At 43.7% G+C, this 19,885-nt stretch overlaps 6 protein-coding genes across 9 annotated transcripts; 2 read left to right on the top strand and 4 right to left on the bottom strand.

Moving 5' to 3' along the window:
• Positions 1–176: 176 nt before the first annotated feature.
• On the bottom strand, positions 177–1,982 carry LOC6622882 (trafficking protein particle complex subunit 12). Its single transcript, XM_002048048.4, has 4 exons — positions 1,585–1,982; positions 946–1,530; positions 707–882; positions 177–647 (listed from the first exon to the last, which is right to left on the bottom strand). Exons 1-4 carry the CDS (start codon positions 1,903–1,905, stop codon positions 266–268), a joined length of 1,464 nt encoding a protein of 487 aa, XP_002048084.1. The 5' UTR covers positions 1,906–1,982; the 3' UTR covers positions 177–265.
• A 363-nt stretch (positions 1,983–2,345) lies between these two features.
• On the bottom strand, positions 2,346–5,706 carry Six4 (homeobox protein six4). Its single transcript, XM_002048047.4, has 4 exons — positions 5,286–5,706; positions 3,798–4,195; positions 3,216–3,733; positions 2,346–2,611 (listed from the first exon to the last, which is right to left on the bottom strand). Exons 1-4 carry the CDS (start codon positions 5,443–5,445, stop codon positions 2,512–2,514), a joined length of 1,176 nt encoding a protein of 391 aa, XP_002048083.1. The 5' UTR covers positions 5,446–5,706; the 3' UTR covers positions 2,346–2,511.
• A 3,795-nt stretch (positions 5,707–9,501) lies between these two features.
• Positions 9,502–10,709, bottom strand: LOC6622556 (uncharacterized). The gene has a single exon (XM_002048046.4). It carries the CDS (start codon positions 10,653–10,655, stop codon positions 9,591–9,593), a length of 1,065 nt encoding a protein of 354 aa, XP_002048082.1. The 5' UTR covers positions 10,656–10,709; the 3' UTR covers positions 9,502–9,590.
• Positions 10,710–11,192: 483 nt separating this feature from the next.
• Positions 11,193–12,536, top strand: tzn (tenzing norgay). 3 transcript variants are annotated; one of them, XM_015175034.3, is made up of 2 exons: positions 11,193–11,295; positions 11,647–12,536. In XM_015175034.3, exon 2 carries the CDS (start codon positions 11,679–11,681, stop codon positions 12,492–12,494), a length of 816 nt encoding a protein of 271 aa, XP_015030520.1. In that variant the 5' UTR covers positions 11,193–11,295; positions 11,647–11,678; the 3' UTR covers positions 12,495–12,536. The 3 variants fall into 3 exon arrangements, with proteins under 3 accessions (XP_015030520.1, XP_015030519.1, XP_002048081.1); XM_015175033.3 differs by having other exon boundaries at positions 11,213–11,544; XM_002048045.4 differs by having other exon boundaries at positions 11,214–11,430.
• A 102-nt stretch (positions 12,537–12,638) lies between these two features.
• On the top strand, positions 12,639–14,082 carry Pex16 (peroxin 16). Its single transcript, XM_002048044.4, has 2 exons — positions 12,639–12,862; positions 12,925–14,082. Exons 1-2 carry the CDS (start codon positions 12,751–12,753, stop codon positions 13,818–13,820), a joined length of 1,008 nt encoding a protein of 335 aa, XP_002048080.1. The 5' UTR covers positions 12,639–12,750; the 3' UTR covers positions 13,821–14,082.
• Pitslre (cyclin dependent kinase 11B pitslre) lies at positions 13,987–19,860 on the bottom strand. 2 transcript variants are annotated; one of them, XM_070208154.1, is made up of 4 exons: positions 19,503–19,860; positions 18,503–18,837; positions 14,748–17,082; positions 13,987–14,682 (listed from the first exon to the last, which is right to left on the bottom strand). In XM_070208154.1, the coding sequence occupies exons 3-4, from the start codon at positions 16,854–16,856 to the stop codon at positions 14,146–14,148; spliced, it is 2,646 nt and encodes an 881-aa protein (XP_070064255.1). In that variant the 5' UTR covers positions 16,857–17,082; positions 18,503–18,837; positions 19,503–19,860; the 3' UTR covers positions 13,987–14,145. The 2 variants fall into 2 exon arrangements, with proteins under 2 accessions (XP_070064255.1, XP_002048079.1); XM_002048043.4 differs by lacking the exon at positions 18,503–18,837.
• Between the last annotated feature and the right edge of the window lie 25 nt (positions 19,861–19,885).

The raw sequence follows: 19,885 nt of genomic DNA, 5'->3' as shown, positions 1-19,885 counted from the left end.
GCAGTAATTATTAACGGCATTCTTCAATTCTATCATAATTTAACACTTCATTTTGAGAATAATAACTGGCGGACAGGTGCCTTTTTAACAATCGATAAGATAATGTACATGGGAACTTCTGAAAAATACCAGCACCAGTCATGTGCAGTATATGTATATATAAACACAAAAGTATCTTCGAAATACTAGTTATTTTAGGTTGAATTTTATTCAATCTGGATGGAGTTTTGGAATGTTTATCAACAATTTTTACATATATTTGTATCTAATTTGTTGCCTGTAATTTAAGGCAAATTTCTACACTTATATTGAGATCCGGCTTAAATCTGTTTATCAAACGTAACAAATTTAACTTTTTCGCATTGGAATTATTAGATTCCAATTCATACAATGTGGATAAATTCACTAGCAAACTTTCGTTCAATGATTTTTGCGGATTCAGATTGATTGCTCGCTCGTACAAGTTGATTGCATCTTTTAATTTGCCGGCATACAGCAAACATACGCCCATATTGTTCAGTATCATTGTATTGCCCGAGTCCAAATGCAGCGCCTTTTGAAAAATTAGATAGGCTTCCGGAAAATCATTTTTGGCCACGGCTATAAGGCCCTTGTCCACCAGATCACGCAAATCAGGCGGTGAATTACTATAAAACATATGAATATTGTATAAGATTGAAAATATCATATTATAAAATTGACTCACATCTCACGCAGTCGCCGGGAGACGGCAAATTTTTGCTCTGCCCCAAATATATCACCAATTTGTAGATAAATGCGGCCCCAAGCCGAATAAAGGGAGCGCTGTTCCTCTTTGCTAAGTGTAGAGCGTGTTAGCAGCATTCCGCCCATAATGTCATCAATCATGCTGAATTTTTTCATCTAAAAGAGAACAAAGTTATTTAACGAATCTTTTGTAGTTTAACTTAACCTTAACTCACTGACCATTAGAGCACAGTTGATAATTGACTGCAAGACGCGCTCGGCACGCCGCTGCCAAAATTCAGCTGCCTTTGCATTCTTTAATCTATCGAAATGCTCCTTGATTTCATGGCTGATCACATGCAATTCGGACAAGCGATCCAGCGCCAGATGCGGCTTGCCTAGATAGATGGGCAGTTCGGCCAACAGGAGCCGAAATGAGAAACACGCGATGGAGCCGTGCTTTCCTTTATACATCTCCGTGTAATACTCGTAAAATACATCCGGCCCGTTCAGCTGGGCAAAGGGTTCAGCTTCTGCCTGCAGTAGCTCATATTCGCCCAGCTTGGCCAGCAATGCGAGGCGTGTAAACCACAATTGCAGTGAATGTGGCGAATGCTTGGCTGGCTGACCGGCACGTCCATAGCCCTGACCGTATATGGTCAATAGTCGGCCCGTCAGATTGACAGCAGCGCGAAAGCAGCCGGCGTTTATAAGCGTCCGTATGCCACGCTCATCTTGCGTGACATCCTCCACTCCAAGGATTTTGCGCTGCTGCAATTCAGCTTGGCCCAAGTGTTGAGTCACAGCAATGCTTATGGGGTCAGGCTACGAGGGGTCAGCGTTAGATTTAGATACGTAGTTAAATATTTCATTATTTACCAAATCATTTGCTATGTGTAAGCCTGGAGTAATCAGATGTGCTGGCTGCTTGCCCGGCTCAGTTGGCGTGGGTAGCTGCCAGAGGTTTCGCACCTCGTCAGTTACTGTTATAGGCTCATCCGCTTCAGCAGCTTCTATGTACTCGGGCGGTTGAAAGCTGCCCGTAAATGTGCTGGCCAACATATTGCTGCTGTTTGGTTCAGCTGCGTTCGCTGGCTGCGTTTCCTTGGCTCTTGATTTGTTATTTGTCAGCTCATCAAAAAAACTGGGCGGATCGTTGGCGAAGTATTCGCTTAATCGACCGTTTGAGTTGTTTGTCATTCCGTGTTCAATGCGTTAATGTTTTTTCTCTTCTCTTTTAGCACCTGCCAAATAATCGAAAACGGAACCGATAACACACAAAAATCGATTTTTCGTATAATGAGGTCAACAGCTTAAGACTGGCTACGGCCACACTGAAAACGGGTAAGTTTTATTTGAATTTATTTAACAAGAAATTTAAAAATGTGCTTTAAAAAAAACTATTGAAATGCCAACGAAATTATTGGACACAATATAATTGATTTCTTAATGCAGTGATTTCAGTATATAATAATGAGGCCTTGTTTTGGCCTTAAAGAGAATGGAAGTGCTTAACTAATCGTAAATAATTTAATGTTTCTTATCGATATTTTATAATTTCACGATAGTTTGGTGAAACCGATTTTTTGAAAAGTGCTACCCAACCATGGAAAAAAACGTTAAAATTCGAATTTGCTTTCTTCTATATTTATTTATTGCAATTGCATTATTATTATTGTACAGTACATAAAGCAAATTAAAGTTTACTCTACAACTAGAAACATATCGTCATTTGATGACCCAAATATAACATTAAAATTTGTATTTACAAAGCAGCGCCCGCGCATTTCGATTCTACCACGCACACTACTGTCCATTGAATATAGATTCGGGATAATAGCTGGGGGCGTTGAACATGCGCGGGAATCTATTGGCATCCAATTGACCCACGGGCAGCATTAAATCACTGAAAGAAAATATACGTATATTTAAATAAGTGAATGTATGTGAATGTGTGTGTGTTTGTGTATATATATATATGTGTATGTGTTAGAGAGTGTATGCAATTTGACGCCCGTAAACGATCAAACACAGCGGGGAGTGCGGCAACAATTGAGGCACATGCTACACGCATGCGCTCAGTTCGGGCATCGGGGCACGTCAACGTTGGCGACCAGAGCCCGAAGAGGTCTATAAATATGCATAGGACCGTGCACAAGGAGCTGCAAAATTGGACATAAAACACGCTCAAGTGCCTTTTAGAAAAATGGCACCGGACCGCACTGAACTGGGACTGAAATTGGGAATGGGCTTGGGACGGGGCGGGCGACCGGGCAAACCGGCAAACGCAAGTGTTTTACGGTCACTTAAACGATTTTTTTTTAATGCCAATTTTGAAAACAATTGAGTTTCTTTCTTTCCTTTTTTTTTTTTTTTATTTAAGGAACATGCGCACTCTGAAGCGTTGAATGAATTGTTTTACGAGTTATGTGGAAAACATATTGTAATTAGTTTTGGGCGACATAGAAGAATAAAAAAAATAGTTCTATTTTCTTGTATGTTGAACTTACGTTCTTTGCTGCGGAGTGCGATCCCTTTGCCGGCGATTCTTAAACCAATTGGATACCTGCGTCAGTGTCAGGCCCGTCTTCTTGGCCAGCGTCTTCTTCTCGTCGGGCGTGGGATATCGGTTTGTCAGATAGCAATCCTTAAGGGCATTGCGTGACTTCTCTTTAAAGCAATAGACCGTCTCCTCGCCATCCCAAATTGTCTTGGGCAGTGGATACTTTTTGCGTAGTCGATATTTGTCCACAGCGCCCAAGGGACGGCCGCGCACCTTTTCCGCCTCCTTGTAGTGCGCCTTAAACCAGAGATTCTGCAAATCCACATGGTATTTCATTGAGAAACAGTGCGTCTCCAACAGGCTGTAGAGCTCATGAAACTGGCCCAGATTATAGGCGACCATGGCGCGGGCGCGCAGCACACTCTCATTGGTCTTAAAGAATTCGCTGGGCGGCAGGCTGCACAAGAAGTTGGTCAACTTTTCGATGTCACCCTTCTGCTGCAGTGCCTCGCACATGCACTGAATCTGCACGAGCGAAGAGCTACGATTATAAAACCGAAACATATGTCAAAGTGCGGCACTGGCTCACCTGATCCGTGGAGAACTGCAGCATTTTGGCATCGATCGGAAAACTGCCCACGGCGGACATGTTGTGTGCTGCAGTTAAATTGGATATCAGATGACCCCCACTGGACGCGCCAGTGCCACTCAACGTGGACGTCGGGGCGCGCTGCAGTCCCGCACAGAGTGCATCCGTTTTGGTATTGCCATTGAGATCGCTCAGACTGCTGTTGCCGTTCTCAAAGATGATGCTGTTCAGTGTGGGATAGTGTGTGGGCGTGGTTGCCGCTGTGGGCGGCGGCGATTTGTCATAGTCATTGGTGATGTCCTGAAAACGCCGCTCGATCAAATCCTTTTCGCTTGTCTCGTACGGCGCAAATTTATCCAATTGCAAAACGGTTTTACATGAAATGTTGCCGCGATAACCTAAGATAAAGCAAAATTCGAACATTCAACTAATTCCAATACTTTTAACAATATAGAATCTTAATCCTCAATGGTATTTTTCTCTAATTTTCTTTTCCTTATAAAAGAATTTTTGCTATAATTCATAAATCTGGCGCGTGTGAACATAATTGAAACATAAAAAAATTTTGTTAAATGTTTTGGTTTTTTTTTTATATGCACAACGAATATTGACGCAAGAGAGAATTCGGTCTCACGTGCTACTTTGCTGCTCAGCAATACTTTAGCTGCCCCCTCCCCCCGTCCACTCTACCCCCTGCTCCTTAGAAGACTCCCTTGAATCGGAGCAATCGAACCCCCCCCCACCGAAATTGCATGTGACTAATCAAATTCTGCACATGAGCAAAGCTCTCGGCGATTTTCGACACCTCAGACCTGAGACTTCAGACATGGCATGCAATATCATATTGACCAGAAAGAGACATAAGGCAAATGTATACAACGACATGTGATACATTCGCTTATATATGCATATATACATATGTATAGATCGGTAATCGCATAATTAATGCTATGTAAATATTATAAAACAATCGATTCAAAGTGTTTTTCATAGCCAGAAAGTACACCCAAGAATGTGAATAGCAAAGTTAATATGGAGTATTCGGACATATGAAAATATATTAAAAGTTTTAAACAATTTTCAATGTTGGCAAAATCTTAAGATTTGTTTTCGCCAATATTTAAGGCAATGTCTATGTTTTGTAACTCGAACTCTCGAATTTACTCTGAGAAAGTATTTAAATCTGCTGTTTAGACTTCTAATTCTAATTGCTAACAATTATTTTCAAATTCCATCAATACTCTAAAATCAGAGTTTATTTACGAATAGCTAGATATATATATATTACACTACATTTCCGAGCACATTCAGTGTCTAAAAAATGTGAAATCTTCAGCAAAAATCAATTAACAAGATCTCAGGCTTTAATTGTTTATGCAGCGCCTCATTGACGCCTGTTCCAAGTAATTTGATCTATATGTATATATATATATATATTTATTTAAGAGCTTGGCTAGCCAAACTGATAAGGCTTGGGCCATGGCTTACCAGCATTTGGCAGAAAGAGCGAGCCGTAGGCCATTGGCGAGCTTATGTTATCGTGCTGCACGGCCGAATGATCCGATGCTGTGCCGGCGGAGCTGGTCGAGTCCAAATCGCCGTTAATGGACACCGACAGATTTGTGCTATCCATATTTTTTTCAAACATATTTTAATGCTGAACCTTTACAGTTGCAGCAGCACTTTGAATTTTTCTTAATTCGGCACAATTATTTTTGTAAATTTTTAATCACAAAATGCGTAAAATTGTTTTAGTTTTAGCACGACAATTGATATTTGCGCGTAATAACAGTTTGTTCAAGTACAAATATTTATTGCAGATTAATAAATTTGTATTTTTGCTTGGCTTCCCGTTGTCAGCAACGCGACGCTTTCGCTTTTCAAACTCAACTGCAAGTGGCAGAGAGAGCGACAGCGGCGACGACGAGTGAACATGGAACTGCATTCAAGGCTGTGGCGATGTCTGTCTGCATGCTGCCTGAAACGTTTGGAAATGGAACATTGTAAAGTCGCCTGTTAGCTGCTTTGCCTGTGTGTTATGTAGCCGTATCTGTGCACGGGCCCGTGTGTGTGTGTGTGTGCGTGTGCGTGAGCGCGCTAATTAGGGGTGGCTTATTCGCATTGCCTTGTCCTGCAAGTGGGCGTTGCCTGGCCAAACCAGACGCCATTTTGAATTTGCCAATAACAGGCCAGATAAACTTGATTGCACGTACACATGTACAATGTGTATACGTGTGCGTGTGTGTGTGTGTGTGCGAATGTTATCTAACGTTTAACATGAAATTTAAATTGAAATAAAAAAAATCATGACCTCATTCGCTGCTGATGAGTATCTGATGAATGCCGTGTGCGATTCGTAGAATTTACATCAAATTTCTTTGGCATTGCTCAATGCTATTTTGTTAGAGTTTGCATATAAAATCAGTCTTTAAAGTCACCAAAACTCGCTGCAACTTGATGCCCCGCCGCAGCAGCAGGCAACAAAACTCAACAGAGAGACAGAGCTCTGATAAAGGGGCGCGCTGCAAAAAATGTGTTTGTTGCCGCCGTTGCTGCTGCTGCTGTTGCTGTCTTTGTTGCTGTCATCTAATGGCATCAAATTTCAATTACAGAATTGTTCCTGCCATTCACAAGCATTAAAATCAGAGTGCGCCACTTCAATGGTGTGATAAAATAGTGACATGACAAAGGTGACAACGGCAGCAAATCCACAAAAAGGCTAAACAATGGTTGCCAACAGCAGCAGCAGCATATTGTAGCTCTATATGTTTGTTGTTGTTGTTAGAAAAGAATTCATTAAGACTGAAATTAGGAGGGTTGACAATTTCGTCACAGTCTGTCCCAGTTTCAGGTCGCACGAGAGATTTCAATTTGTCACAGCTTCAGCTCGAACCTTAATTTTATAACATTGAGCGATCAATTTTAACAAGCGAGTGAATGAAAGAGAGAGAGAGGGGCACAGGTGCAGTAACTGTTATCGATAACAGAAGCGAAAAAGCTCTGAAGCTGTTAACATGATGCCTCCTCTAATTAGACACAAAAAGCCTTCAATGTTATTAGGCTAATTTCATTAGCCCAACAATCTAGGCCTGAGATTTGTGTGTCCTGCTGGCTGAACGTTGACATCGCGCCAGGTTATCGAAATCAATGATTACCCTGAGAGCAAGGATTACATAATTTAAAACAGCAGGCAGCTCTGGCAAATACGAGACAGTGGGCGTGTTTGGGGTGCGTGTTGCCCTCTAATTGACCGCAAAAAAAGGCTTGTAATCGCATTAGGCTAATATTGTTGATTTGATTATTACAATCACGTGTCAGGACTTAGCTGCCAAGCGATACCAAACCAAAAAGCTCGTGAGCCATGCGAAGCGCAGCGCTTCGATTCCCACACTATCATGTTTTGTCGAGCATAGCAGATTTTTGCCTGGGTTGGTGTCCGATTCACATTATATTGCAGGGCATGGGCAGCGCTAGAATGCAGCCAGCCGCATACAGAAAATGCATTTAACTGAGAATCGAGGATCTGTTGTCGTGGGATTTGGTGACTGTGATGCAATTTGTGCGTATAAGCAGTTTCTTCAATTTCCCAAAGAACCCAACCTAATGTCAAGATTAATTACACATTTTATGAACACTAGTCTAATGCTTCGGTGGCAGTAGCTACATTATGAAAATGCCTTCTTCTAACTGTGTCCACCTAATCTCTATATGTTATCTGACACCCTTTAGTACACAAATCCCTGGATTCATATTCAAAACGCTTTACGCATAACTTCTTATATAACCAATCTATTGTCATTTCTGTGTCCATTGTCATCTCTACCACAAATTGCTTAACTTCTGGGCAAAAAAAAAAAAGAAAAGACTAAAATTTAGCTAACGTCATGCTCAGATCCACGCAATCCTTACAGAGAACAACCTGTGCATTGTATAATCCCAGCCTAATAGCCCGGAAAATAGAGCAGCCAAAGCGACAAACCCACCAAACAGCTTAACAGCTGTAATCCCAAAATTCCCAACAAAACGTCTCCCTGTGCCTGGGCCTGTGTCTGGCCCATTCATGAAATGTCGTCACAATGTCTGATCTCAGTGTGCCAGGTCCCTTCAATCTTTATCTAGCCTTTGTCCGCTTGTCGATCGCACAATAATGGGCAAACACTCTGGCACTTTGTTTTGTGTGTGCGGGGGCTGGTCTATTGCGTCTGTGTAGGCAACCTGATTTTCGCACCTTGTCGTCAATTGTTCAATAGAAATATTGCTGGGAATTGGAAACGTATGTTAAGCGGCGCTGATTCGTGTATTTTTAGAGCAGCTGAAACAGGAAGAAAATCAAGACCAATTAATATTGTTCAGCTTTCAAAGCACAGCCACGAAACTATGTACCAATTAGTTACGGTAATCAATCAATGCACACGAATTTCCAACATATGCCAACATATATATTTTACAGCTAATTGGATGTACCGCCAAAAAGGGTTGTGCATCTGTGTGGGTGTGTGTGTGTGTGTGTGTGTGTGTGTGTGTGGGTGTTGCTCTTCCAATGCTCAATGAATGTGCGCTGTAAAACGATCCTTAGTCAGTGGTCTACACACACACACACACAAGCACACACACACACTCGCAGCACAACAATCTCATTAATTCTCATTAATGAAGCGACGCCGGGTCTCGGTGTCCATTTACCCAAATAACAAATAAAACTTTTCTACATTTACTACATAAACTATTTGTATACATTGGGAGCTTGAATTGTTTTTCTAGTATTCGTACACCTTTCATGCCCAAAGCATGGCCTATAATCATAATAGGCATAGAAGTGGGATGGGGTTACAGTTTTGCCTGGAATATTATTGTCCTCAATGTACCAGGATGTTCAAGGAAACTAGAGCAGCTAATCCATTGATAAATATCATTTTGTAGATCTTTTAAATTGATTTCGGGTTTTTAAAAATTCTTGGTAAATTGTCTGCAAAAGAAAGGCTCGTGATAAGGCTCATCTTTTATATGGAATTTTGCTCGGTCTGTAGTTTTTTTGCCTTGCTCTTGACTACTTTTTGTAACGCCTTCATTAGGCCAAGTCTTAAATTATTAGACATAAAAAACACTCTCAGGGGAGATAAGACTCATCTTTTATATGGAATTTTGCTCGGTCTGTAGTTTTTTTTTCCAATTTCTTTTTTTTGCCTTGCTCTTGACTACTTTTTGTAACGCCTTCATTAGGCCAAGTTTTAAATTATTAGACATAAAAAACACTCTCCTGGGAGACAATTAGTCGCTTTAAAACAATCAGGATCCGTTATGGTGGGCATATGTTGCGGTCCTCCCCTCGTAGCCGCTGCCACAAAATGAGCAAATAAATCATAAATGTTTCATTCAGCGTAATTGAGCCCACACCCAACTGCGTTATCAACAACCACCCCTAGGAAGCCCCAGAGCGAGGCTGGCGGCACAGCGACCAGGTCGTTATGGTAGCACAGTTCCGTGAACAGCAGTGGAAAAACAATGTAACCCGATATGGTTTCTGTATGCGTAAGATTGTATTGTAGGCACCAAGGTGTATGCCCAATATAATCCTGTTGCTGTGAGTGCAGCTGGCAGAGCGAGTGCGAGAGCGAGAGAGCGAGAGTTTAAGGGGTTGACAGGCTGGCTCCTCCTACCCGCTGTGCGTGCGGAACACAATGGAATGAAACAACAGACCGTTCTTAAAAGACAAAACGAAACGAAACAAAACTTATTTAAAGAGTTGTACAATTTGAGAAAATCGTGAGAAAAGCGTGAGAAAAGAGTGAGAAATCATACATCCTTGGCGAACCGTCGCACATTGCGATAGTTGACATTAATCAGACGTAGGCTGCCGCCCAAAGTGGCCAACGGCTTCATAAAGTTGTCCAAGGTGTCCGCCAGCGGTTCCATAATGTCACGCAGCGAGCACATCACATTATATAAAAATATCATGGGCGGCTGCAGGAAGCCATTGAAGGCAACGGTCAACGCCGGCTTGACCAAATAGTCGGAGGTCGTATGGAGCAGGCCCACAATCAGGGTATTGATCATCGAGTACAGCACGAATCTGTAGCATTGCAGCACAAAGGCCACCACGAAGGCGACGCCAATGTGCAACAGGCCAAAGAATTCGGCCCAGAAGTGTGTCGCATAGGTGGTGGCACGATCCGCCAGCATGATCGAGTTAATCTTGGGATGTGTGTCCGTGGTGCTCAAGTAATCCGCACAGCCGTGCTCGAACGGATAGACACCAATGCAAGTGTGTCGGGAGGCGGCCTTCTTATTCCATTTGGGCGACGGCAGATCGTCGATGATATTGTGGGCATGCTGTGGCTGGCACTTGCACATGTTATCCAGCGAGGCGACAAGTCGCTCCAGGAAGCCGGGACGCTGCTGCTGCTGCTTCTGTTGGCGCTGCTTTTGCTGGTGCTGCTGCTGCTGCTGCTCCTGTAGGGCCTTTGCCGTGGGCGCATATTGTTTGGTTTTATTCGGACGTTGGCGCGGCGGCACCGCGAATCTGGTGCACTTGCTCTTGGAATAGCGCTGGAACTCAATGCGTTTCGGTTTGATTAGATGCTTCTCCGGCTCCGCGTGCATCTCATAGAGCACTCGCGACGGACTGGACAGGCCAGTTGTTGTCGTCGCCGTCGTATCACCTTGTCCTTGTTCGTTCTCAAACATATTGTACTGCGATTTGGTTGTTTGAAACAGTTCCGTTTCCGTTGAGCTGCTCAGTTGGGGCAGTAGCTTTTTTAAAGGCGATTGCAGCTTGGCCGTAACGCCCACATGATGTACCTGCACCTCAATCAATTGGGAATGCGACTGCGATGAATTCAGCTCGCCAGCATCAGACATTCCCAACTTATTATGTTACTCGTTTACAAATATGCCGGGCTTTAAATGACATAAGAAACCCAGCTTATGTACATTGGATATATGCAATACACATAATCTAAGCAAAGATCATACAGTCCCGTGTGGTTGGCGGGCTCCAGAATACCTCCACAGCATGTCATCGCTTGTCGTACAAGGCGACTAATCGAGACATACGGGACTTTTAATCCCGGACATCTGGCCAAAATGGTTTTCAACCGGGAGCATCTGTTAGCCCGGATAACGAGAGGTTAATCTTATCCTCCATTAAGTGTGATTTACCTCTATTATCAAAAAGCTTTCAAAGTAGCTAACCGATAATAAAGAGGACTAAGAGTGAAACTCAAATAAAAATAAATGTGTTTTTCAACTTATAACATAACGGATAATCCAGAATCACGGATAAACAAGTTTCAGCTCTAGTCTTATTTCCCACTGTTGTATTTGAAAGTGCAAAAAAAAAGTATCAACTGTCATTCCAGCATAATCTAACGAATGTCTGAAGTGCGTATCGATAGTTTTGTTATCGAGCTTCTGGAGCTTTGACAAGCTGATAGAGGAAAAAAAAAATCACATATAAATTATCAATTGTTCCGGCATTTTTCTGGTGACAAATCTAACTGTAAATAAGCAATATTTAGTGCCTTAAGTTATAAATACAGCAGCTGGCAAAATTGAAGCGCTTAAATGTTTTCGTCAGTCTGGAAAAGTGTGGCCACCAGCATTGAAACCCAATTGACTTCCTACTACTTTCGAGGTTCGTCCAAATTAGCAGCGCGCGGCGTTGCATTCACTGCGTCTGTTGCTGGTGCTGGTGCTGGTGCTGGATCATTAAGACGGTTTCTGGTTGTCCCGTTCTGTCGCGTCAATTGTAATCTATTGTCTTTAATCTAATCTATGTTTGATGTGCTTATTTTTTGCATGACGTTGCGCACTCTTAAACCTTTTTTCAATTTGCCTACTCGCTTTGCAGTGCAAAAGGTGAGGACTGTCGGTTTTAGAGGTATGCATAGCTCACTGGAGGATGTTAAGCTGGATAGCATGCAGGTGAAAATCCTGCCAGCTCTCCAGGACAACTACATGTATCTGATTGTGGACAGCAAGACGCACGAGGCAGCTGTGGTGGATCCCGTTGATCCAGAGCTGGTCATCAAGACCGTGCGGGAGGAGAATCTCAAATTGAATAAGGTGCTAACGACTCACCATCACTGGGATCATGCAGGCGGCAATGAGAAGCTCGTTAAGCTGTGGACGGGTGAACTACAGGTGTACGGCGGCGACGACAGAATTGGCGCAATGACACGCAAAGTTCGCCAAGACGACACTTTTACCATCGGCAATCTTAATGTGCGCTGCTTGTCGACTCCTTGCCACACCAGTGGACACATATGCTATCATGTGACTGCATCAAATAGCCATGACCCTGGCGCTGTCTTTACCGGCGACACCCTCTTCCAAGGTGGCTGTGGTCGTTTCTTTGAGGGCACACCGCAGGAAATGTACGATGCCCTGTGCGCCAAGCTATCCGCTTTGCCGGATGACACAAAGGTGTTCTGTGGCCATGAGTATACGCTGCAGAACATGAGCTTTGCACGCCATGTAGAGCCGGACAATAAGTGCATCCAGACACGCATTGAATGGGCCAAGTTGCGTCGCGCTTCGAAAGATCCCACAGTGCCTTCAACAATCGGCGAGGAAAAGTCATGGAATCCCTTTATGCGCGTACATGAAACTACTGTGCAGCAGCATGCCGGTGGCCAGACGAATCCCGTTATAACCATGGAGATGTTACGCAAGGAGAAGGATAACTTTAAGGCTTAAAATTGAAATTGAATAAACTTAAAATCAACTCGGTAAAGGGAACCAACCGCACAGTTAGAAATATTCTTTTAATACTCGACTGGCGCCAAAAAAGTTCGATATCGATTAAAATTCTATCGATATGTTTAAAATTGATCCGAATGTCAAACCGTCGGGGCGAATGGCAATGCTGGTTTGTTGCATTGCACCGCAATAAAAGAAAACAAAGAACGTCAATTCAGTTGGTGTTCTTTGAATAGAACGTGTTTATTTCATAATGGACCAGCTAAAAGGCTTACTTAAGTCCTACGAGGCATGGGTAGCCAAAAATCCCGATGTTGTCGGCGACTTCGAGACCACGGCCAAATGGGTTTCATATTTTGTGGCAGGTAAACTTTTCCTACTGAAACAACGGTTTTCGGACTTGGTGATGCAATTTATATTCATTTAGGTCGCATATCGAACTCCAATGTACTCTCCGAGCTAGTCTACACGTTATCCAATATGCTGGTCTTCTACAACGATCGCATTATCGACAAGGCACGTGGTGCCAACGAAAACGCCGTAATCCGGCTTCAGTCGGGCCTTTGCTATCGTCTAAAGGTCACGCTGACGACGCTCGAATACTGTGAGGTGTTTATCGAGATATCAGCGCGACGCTTGTTTGGCCAAACGGGCAAATGGCTGGTCATAGCGCTTATACAAGTCTTAAAGGCAGCGGGCCGTTTGTTTTTGCTCAAGCATTCCACCTCGGACATTATCACGTCACCGCCCATCGCAGCCTTAAACCGGCGTGCATTGAGCAAAGAGCGTAAGCCGGAGGCATCTGTTGCCCAGTCGGAGCATTCCATAACGTTTCAATTGAAACGTTCCGGCCGCCTTATACGCAAAGTTGAGGGCGCACCTCCCATACAATATCGTGACTTTAAATTGCATGTGGACAATGCGGATGCGGCCAAAACACAAATACCACGCGAGCTACTCCAAGCGGAGTACTTGTACATTGCCAAACCGCTCATCCATTTGACGGCCATGGGCTTGTTCGGTCAGCGCAGCTGGAAGCAGTACATGATCGCACTATCCCTTGATTTGTATAGCGTATATCTGTATCGCCAGCACAGGCATCTCATGTCCAAACAGCAGAAACTGGAGCTAAGCAGACGCTGCATCAATCTGTTGTACTTCCTCGTGCGTTCGCCCTTTTATGATAACTACAGCAAGACACGCATCGAACGAATTTTGGGCTTCGTGGGGCAGCATGTGCCCCTTGTCAAACTGGTGGCCGGACCCCTGCGGGAATACATTCCACAATGGCAGAACACCTACTTTTATCTGTGGTCCACTTGAGGCTATGTAACAAGTATTCCGTTTTAAGCTAAGACATAAAGTTACGAATGGATTAATGGACGATTTGAGCACATGTTGAGAGTAATTGATGGAGTAAGAAGACTGCTGCTGACGTCGTTTTTAGATTTCCGTCATGATGGTTTAGATGGTGAGATTTTTTAGCATGTTGTGTGTTTGTAGTATGGCTTTTTAAATTATATTTGGAACAATATTTGTACACATACATTAAACGATATTTTTTGTTTCCTCTTTTTTCATCTTACACGCTAAACTATACATAACAATTATTCAAATTGGCTACAAATCTGTATACACACAATCTGTCTCAGAACTTCAAGCTGAAGCCGGGACCCATTGCCAGCTGCCGCTGCGTTAGACCCGCGTTTAACACAAATCCGGTGCTGGCCGCCGTTGCGCCGCTCTTCTTGTTGCCCGTTATAATGCCCGAGGCGAGCTTTGCCCCACCGCCACCAACAGCTGCTGTTGGCATGGGTTCATCACGTCCCAGCTGCTTGAATTGCGAGCCGCCGGATGGCGGCTTTGGGGATGAAGCCTGCGCTTTGCGTGCGCCCAACTCGCTTTTGGCGGGCCAAGTGGGAAACATGGATGGATCGATGGGTAGGGGTAGCTCCTTAAAGTAGCCATGCTTAAGCGCCGCATCAGCAGTCAGTCTTTGTTTTGGATCGTATGTCAGTAGGCCCTGCAGCAGTCCGAGTCCTGCATCAGAGGTTTTGTCCTGAAAATGTTTGCGCAGCTGCGAGACCGGATAATCCGTGAACTGTGAGTTTTGGCTTAACATATTCTTGACGGCCGGCAGCTCCGAGTATCCAGGCCAGATTTTTTCGTTGGGTGTGCCGAGTTCCTAAAATAAAAAAATGAAAATGGAATCAAACAGTTCTAATACCTTTTAATTATACTGTTCATTACCTTAAATATGCGATTAAGCTCATCGATTTCTGACTTGCCCGGAAAGAGTGGCGCCATTTGGAGGAATTCGGCAAAAATGCAGCCCACAGACCACACATCTATGGGCGTGGAGTACTCCGGGGAGCAGAGCAGGAGCTCTGGTGCCCGATACCATAGCGTGACTACCAAGGAAGTGTACTTCTTAAGTGGTGAGCCATATTCGCGGGCCAATCCAAAATCACCGACCTTGAGAATGCCTTTGTGGGAGAGCAGCAGATTAGAGGTCTTCAGGTCACGATGCAAAATCCAATTGTCGTGCAAATGGGCGACAGCGAGCAGCAGCTGTTGGACAAGGCATTTGACTTCGCCCGGAAAGAAGCTCTGTTTGCGCTGTTTCATTGTTTCCATTAGGGATTTAAGATCGTGCTCCACATAATCCATGACAATGAATATCTTATCCATGTTGGAGCCAACGACAATCTCACGAACCGTCACAATATTGGGATGCTGGCCCTTCAGCAGCGTATTAATCTCACGCAGGGATGTTATAGGAAAGCCTTCTTTTTCCTTTTCCATTTTCAGACGTTTTAAGGCAACAATCTCGTTGGTCCGTTTGTCCTTGGCACGATAAACGACACCGTACGTGCCCTCCTCGATGCGATTGAGGCATTGAAACTCTTCAACCGAACGACAGCCCTGCACACCCGGATAATAGTTGGGCAGCGGTACGCCTTTGTCATCGCAGGGCGGCAATTCCTCAACAGGTGCCTTGGGCGGCTTTTCCGTGATGCTGGCTTCAATGTTGTCCAGCAGCTGCTGTTGCTGCTGTTGTGCCATGCCACGCTCCTCGCTGCGCGTGCTGCTGCTGCGCGAACGTTGCCTTTCGCCCAGGCTGCTGGCTGGCGAGCGCGAACGACTGCGACTGCTGCGGCTTCGGCTGCTGTGTCGACTATTGCTATTGCTGCTGGCTGCGCTGCTATGACTGCGCTCTGAGCTCTTGGAGCTGGCGGAACGTGAGCGCGCCCTTTGCTTGGGTGATTTGTATAGAGCGCCCACACTCAGTGGACTATCTGGCAGTGGAACATCTTCATCATCATCTGGCAGCTTTCGTTTTCGCTTGTTCTTCTTGTGCGGCTCCTGTGCGTAGCTACTTTCTGCACTGTCTGCCGTATCGCTGTCACTTTCCGCACTGCCGCTGTCCTCCTCGTCGTCCTCCTCCTCCTCCTCGGAGTCAGATTCTTCGCTCTCTTCGCTGCCCTCATCATTTTGCTTGGTCTGTCGCTTGACTTCCTCAGCTGTCTGCTTGATACGCTTTCTTCGCTCGTAATGAACGTCCTCCATTTTCACTTTTTGCTTGCGCTTGACTATATGAAGACCGGCTGTCACACTGGCCGCCACGGCGCTGGGACTGAGCGCATCACTGTGCTCGTTCCGTTCGCGCAGCAGTTGTTCACGACGCGCCTCCAGCTCCTCGCGTGCAATTTGCTTACGCTGGCGATTCTCTCGCTCGGCTGCCAGAATCTTCTCGCGCCGCGCTAGCAGCTCCGGATCACTGTTTGCTGTGCGGCGTTGTAGCACCGGATTTAGGGCTTCCTCGGCTTCGGCTCGTTTTTGTTGTTTGCTGCGATGATGCTGAGTCGCCGCCGCTGTCTCGGGACTGTCCAGCAGCTCAATGACTTGGCCATGACGTAGCTTATGACTGTGGCTGCCGCGTCGTGACTCGCGATCCTTGCGGCGACTATGCGACGGCTGGAGCTGCTCATAGTTCTCTTCCGACTCATAGTCTTTGACATATTTGTGCCGCTTGCTGAGCAGCCGTGAACGCAGATCCTGCTCCAGGCTCTCAGCATCCTTGGGCTGTTCGTAGGCATGTTTGACAGCACGTCGAGGCGGCGGCGGCGGCTGATCCACATCCACATAATCAACGTGCCGGCTGCTATGATAGTAATCGGTGCGTCCGCCCCCACGGGATAAGCTCATTAGTTGCTGATGATGGTGGTGATGATGAACATAACTCTGTGGCGGCGGCGGTAATGGCAGCTGTTGCGGGTAATGATAGGCATGGCTTAAATGATGCTTGGCTCGCTCACTGCGATGCTGTTGATGGTGCTGATGATAGCGCTGTTCCATATCCTCTCGTGCTCCCCGATACTCATATCGATCTCTTTCGCGTTCTCGATCACGCTCTCGCTCTCTCTCCCGTTCGACGCCCTCTAAACTGTTGCGCTCCTTGTGTCGACGATCGCGCGAGTGTTTCTTCTTCTCGCGACGCGTACTGGCCGGATCTCGGCCCTGGCTGCTGGCTGCCTGTGGCGGTTGTATGTACAGTGCGTCTGCGTCATGATCGTCTTCGCCGCTAAAAAAAAAAACCAAAAAGAAAGAATTTTACACTAATTTTGCTGCCAATTGCATAAATTGTTGAAGTTCGTCGATTCCACAAAAGTGTGCGACCAGGTTTTGAATGGGGGCCACGAGGCGCGCTCTGACTGTTCTAGCAGTTCTTGTAGTTGTTGTTATACATTCACTCTAGTTGTTGCTGTTGTTGTTGTTGTTGTTATTGCAGTGCTTGTCGTTGATTACATTTTACGTTGCCCGTCAGCTTCAAGTCTCAAGGCCCCATGGGAAGAGCGAATTACTGCTTGAACATTGGGTGGAAATGGACAATAATAATATAAAAAAAAACAACAACGCTTGGTGTAGTATATTAGCAAATAATACGAAGTTGTATAAATGCATTAGCTGTATACAGTGGATCCTTGAATATACATGAATAGTTCTTACCGAAATTCTTTAAAATTTGAGTTTTATAATAATTTACCAAAGTATTAAACATATACAAATTAGCACCGTTAATCTCAGCATCACAAATGGAACTAAGTTAATTTATCCTCAAAAAAAAAAAAAACAATTTCCGGTCGATTGTCCTTATAGAAATTATATAGGGGTTTACTTTTATAAAATGAACTAACTTGATAGATTCTGATTTGAAAATGCTTCTGTTTCAATATTATTAGAGAAATATAGCTGAGAAACAAATATTTTTCATGCGAGCGATAATTCCTTTAGCAAGTATACATATTACTTAGTACATCCTGCCAGCATTAACTCGTGTACTTTACTTAAAATAATAAAGACCTATAAGCAGAGAACAGACAGCAGTCTATATACTATACATTTGTGGTTGAAGGTGTGTCCATCAATGCGTTGAACAGTTCCAAACAAAATGATAAAGATATCCTTAGGAATATGTAGTATAAGTAGTTATATAGGCTTATTTTTTGAGTGTGATAATTTAGCTTGAATCCTAACGCCAGGTTTCTTCGCCAAAAGACGGTTTCTTCCCTCGATTTGAGTGTAAGAATTATTTTAAGTTGAACCTTTGTAGCTTTACACTCTTGTCCAAATATTTCTGATCCATTTGTGTTAATTTGAGTTGACTTTTTTGCAAAAAAATTGTAAAGAAAATAATATTATTTGCATAGATAATTACGTATTTCGAGTAATTCAAGGTTCCACTGTATTAATTACTTACCTGTCTGGCCTACCCCATTTGAATATGGCAATTAGATAAACAATTCCTTGGGGCATTGAGTTGAATTCAGATGGGCTGTAAAATGTAAACTTACGACTGCAAACTCTGCTAGAAATATATTTATAATAAGGTGGGACAAAAGACAAAGATTTAGATCTATATATGTATAAATATGCGTATATAGATGACAGGACTTGGAAAGGCATTAGCATTGTTATTGAACAGAAAGTTTTATTCGATTTACCGCCAGGCTTTGAGATCTTCACTCTCTTTGAGGTTTCACTCTCTCTCTCTCTCTCTCTCTCTTTCTCTCATTTAAAGGCTTTTGCTTGACTTTTCATATTGTGTTTGAGAAGGGGCCATGTCCTGGGCCTGCAGTTCGCTGCCGATTTGCCATTTTACACACTTGAGCTGCTGGGCACACTTTAAATTTGAATTTCATTTCTTGCGTTCAGCTTTTATAATTATTTTGTATTTGTATTTTTTGTATTTTTATAGGTTTTTTTTTTTTTAAGTTTAGTTTTAGTTGTTGGCCATCGCGCGCCTCGGTCATTTTGGGACAAGTACACACTTTTTGGCCTATTTGCAACGAAAAAACTCAAGTCAATTAAACGGTACATATGCAAAATTATGGTAGTCAATAAATTGGATTTTTTTTGTTTGTTATTATTTAACATTTGGTAGGCAATATACATATGCATATATGTACATTACATTGCACATATATTAAGCAAGCGAAAAAAAAGGATATGTCGGTGTGAGGGAATTCACGATTGAGTGATCTACAGGTGCTACAAAGTGCGCAATTTTTGTCTCTATTTTGTACATCTGTGACGTCACAGTTTGCAATTCACATGGCAAAACAGACGTACTTCAAATATGATTTTTAGATGAAAATGTTCGTGGTGAAAATGTGAATATAAAAGAATGGTTTAAATCAGAATAACGGACCTGCACAATGCGCAACCTTTTGATCAGTGAACCGTGTGGGGCATTGGATGATGGTATGTTTTACAGATTGCTTTTTTCTTTATTTGTAAATAAACATCAGAAAATAACGCTTTCAAATAGAAGAATGGTTTAGTTGCCGCACTCAATACACAGGAGCTCCCACACACACACACACACAGCCACACGCGCGCATGCATGTGAATGTAGTCGTGTTGTCTATGCGTGTGTGTATGCAGCAACAATTTTATATGATTTTCAATAGACATTGGCATATGCATATTATTTTTACACACCTGATATAGTGTCCATCGTTGGGGCTGCGCAGCTGGCCATCTTCACTGCCAGATGTATTGACCATATTGAATTGCGATTTGTGTGTAGATAATAATTAGATATTGCCTTTACTGACGCTACCGTTGCCCTCCCGTTTATATGTAGCTGCTGATTCACCAGTAATTTTCAGCAACCTGTATGCAACCTTCTTTAACGCTTTATGCCAAAAGTCTTGGCTTGCACTTTTTGTACATCTATATGACCTTCAAATTGGGTTTTCGGTGGATTATTACGTTGTTTTTAATAAAAATAATTACAAACGTTTGCAATAGCACAAACGTTTTTCACGCAGTCGGCCAGGGCTGCATAAGACAGGAAAAAATGGCGTCTGCTCGACGTTGCC

This window comes from Drosophila virilis, chromosome 3, assembly GCF_030788295.1.
Source record: "Drosophila virilis strain 15010-1051.87 chromosome 3, Dvir_AGI_RSII-ME, whole genome shotgun sequence".
In the NCBI taxonomy this organism is placed as follows: domain Eukaryota; kingdom Metazoa; phylum Arthropoda; class Insecta; order Diptera; family Drosophilidae; genus Drosophila; species Drosophila virilis.
Note: the sequence above shows the minus strand (reverse complement) of the source record. Positions and strands in the feature narration are given on the sequence as shown.

What these genes read in the sequence shown, in the direction of transcription:
- LOC6622882 (XM_002048048.4), bottom strand. Translation starts at nt 1,905, where the DNA reads ATGACAAACAACTCAAACGGTCGATTAAGCGAATACTTCGCCAACGAT. An exon ending in TACACATAGCAAATGATTTG is followed by an intron (nt 1,531 to 1,584) that starts GTAAATAATGAA and finishes GACCCCTCGTAG; the next exon opens with CCTGACCCCATAAGCATTGC. An exon ending in TCCCGGCGACTGCGTGAGAT is followed by an intron (nt 648 to 706) that starts GTGAGTCAATTT and finishes TATGTTTTATAG; the next exon opens with TAATTCACCGCCTGATTTGC.
- Six4 (XM_002048047.4), bottom strand. Translation starts at nt 5,445, where the DNA reads ATGTTTGAAAAAAATATGGATAGCACAAATCTGTCGGTGTCCATTAAC. An exon ending in GCTCTTTCTGCCAAATGCTG is followed by an intron (nt 4,196 to 5,285) that starts GTAAGCCATGGC and finishes GCTTTATCTTAG; the next exon opens with GTTATCGCGGCAACATTTCA. An exon ending in TGCAGTTCTCCACGGATCAG is followed by an intron (nt 3,734 to 3,797) that starts GTGAGCCAGTGC and finishes TCGCTCGTGCAG; the next exon opens with ATTCAGTGCATGTGCGAGGC.
- LOC6622556 (XM_002048046.4), bottom strand. Translation starts at nt 10,655, where the DNA reads ATGTCTGATGCTGGCGAGCTGAATTCATCGCAGTCGCATTCCCAATTG.
- tzn (XM_015175033.3), top strand. Translation starts at nt 11,361, where the DNA reads ATGTTTTCGTCAGTCTGGAAAAGTGTGGCCACCAGCATTGAAACCCAA. An exon ending in CCCGTTCTGTCGCGTCAATT is followed by an intron (nt 11,545 to 11,646) that starts GTAATCTATTGT and finishes CTCGCTTTGCAG; the next exon opens with TGCAAAAGGTGAGGACTGTC.
- Pex16 (XM_002048044.4), top strand. Translation starts at nt 12,751, where the DNA reads ATGGACCAGCTAAAAGGCTTACTTAAGTCCTACGAGGCATGGGTAGCC. An exon ending in GGTTTCATATTTTGTGGCAG is followed by an intron (nt 12,863 to 12,924) that starts GTAAACTTTTCC and finishes ATATTCATTTAG; the next exon opens with GTCGCATATCGAACTCCAAT.
- Pitslre (XM_002048043.4), bottom strand. Translation starts at nt 19,567, where the DNA reads ATGGTCAATACATCTGGCAGTGAAGATGGCCAGCTGCGCAGCCCCAAC. An exon ending in AACGATGGACACTATATCAG is followed by an intron (nt 17,083 to 19,502) that starts GTGTGTAAAAAT and finishes TTTTTTTTTTAG; the next exon opens with CGGCGAAGACGATCATGACG. An exon ending in AGCTTAATCGCATATTTAAG is followed by an intron (nt 14,683 to 14,747) that starts GTAATGAACAGT and finishes TTTTTATTTTAG; the next exon opens with GAACTCGGCACACCCAACGA.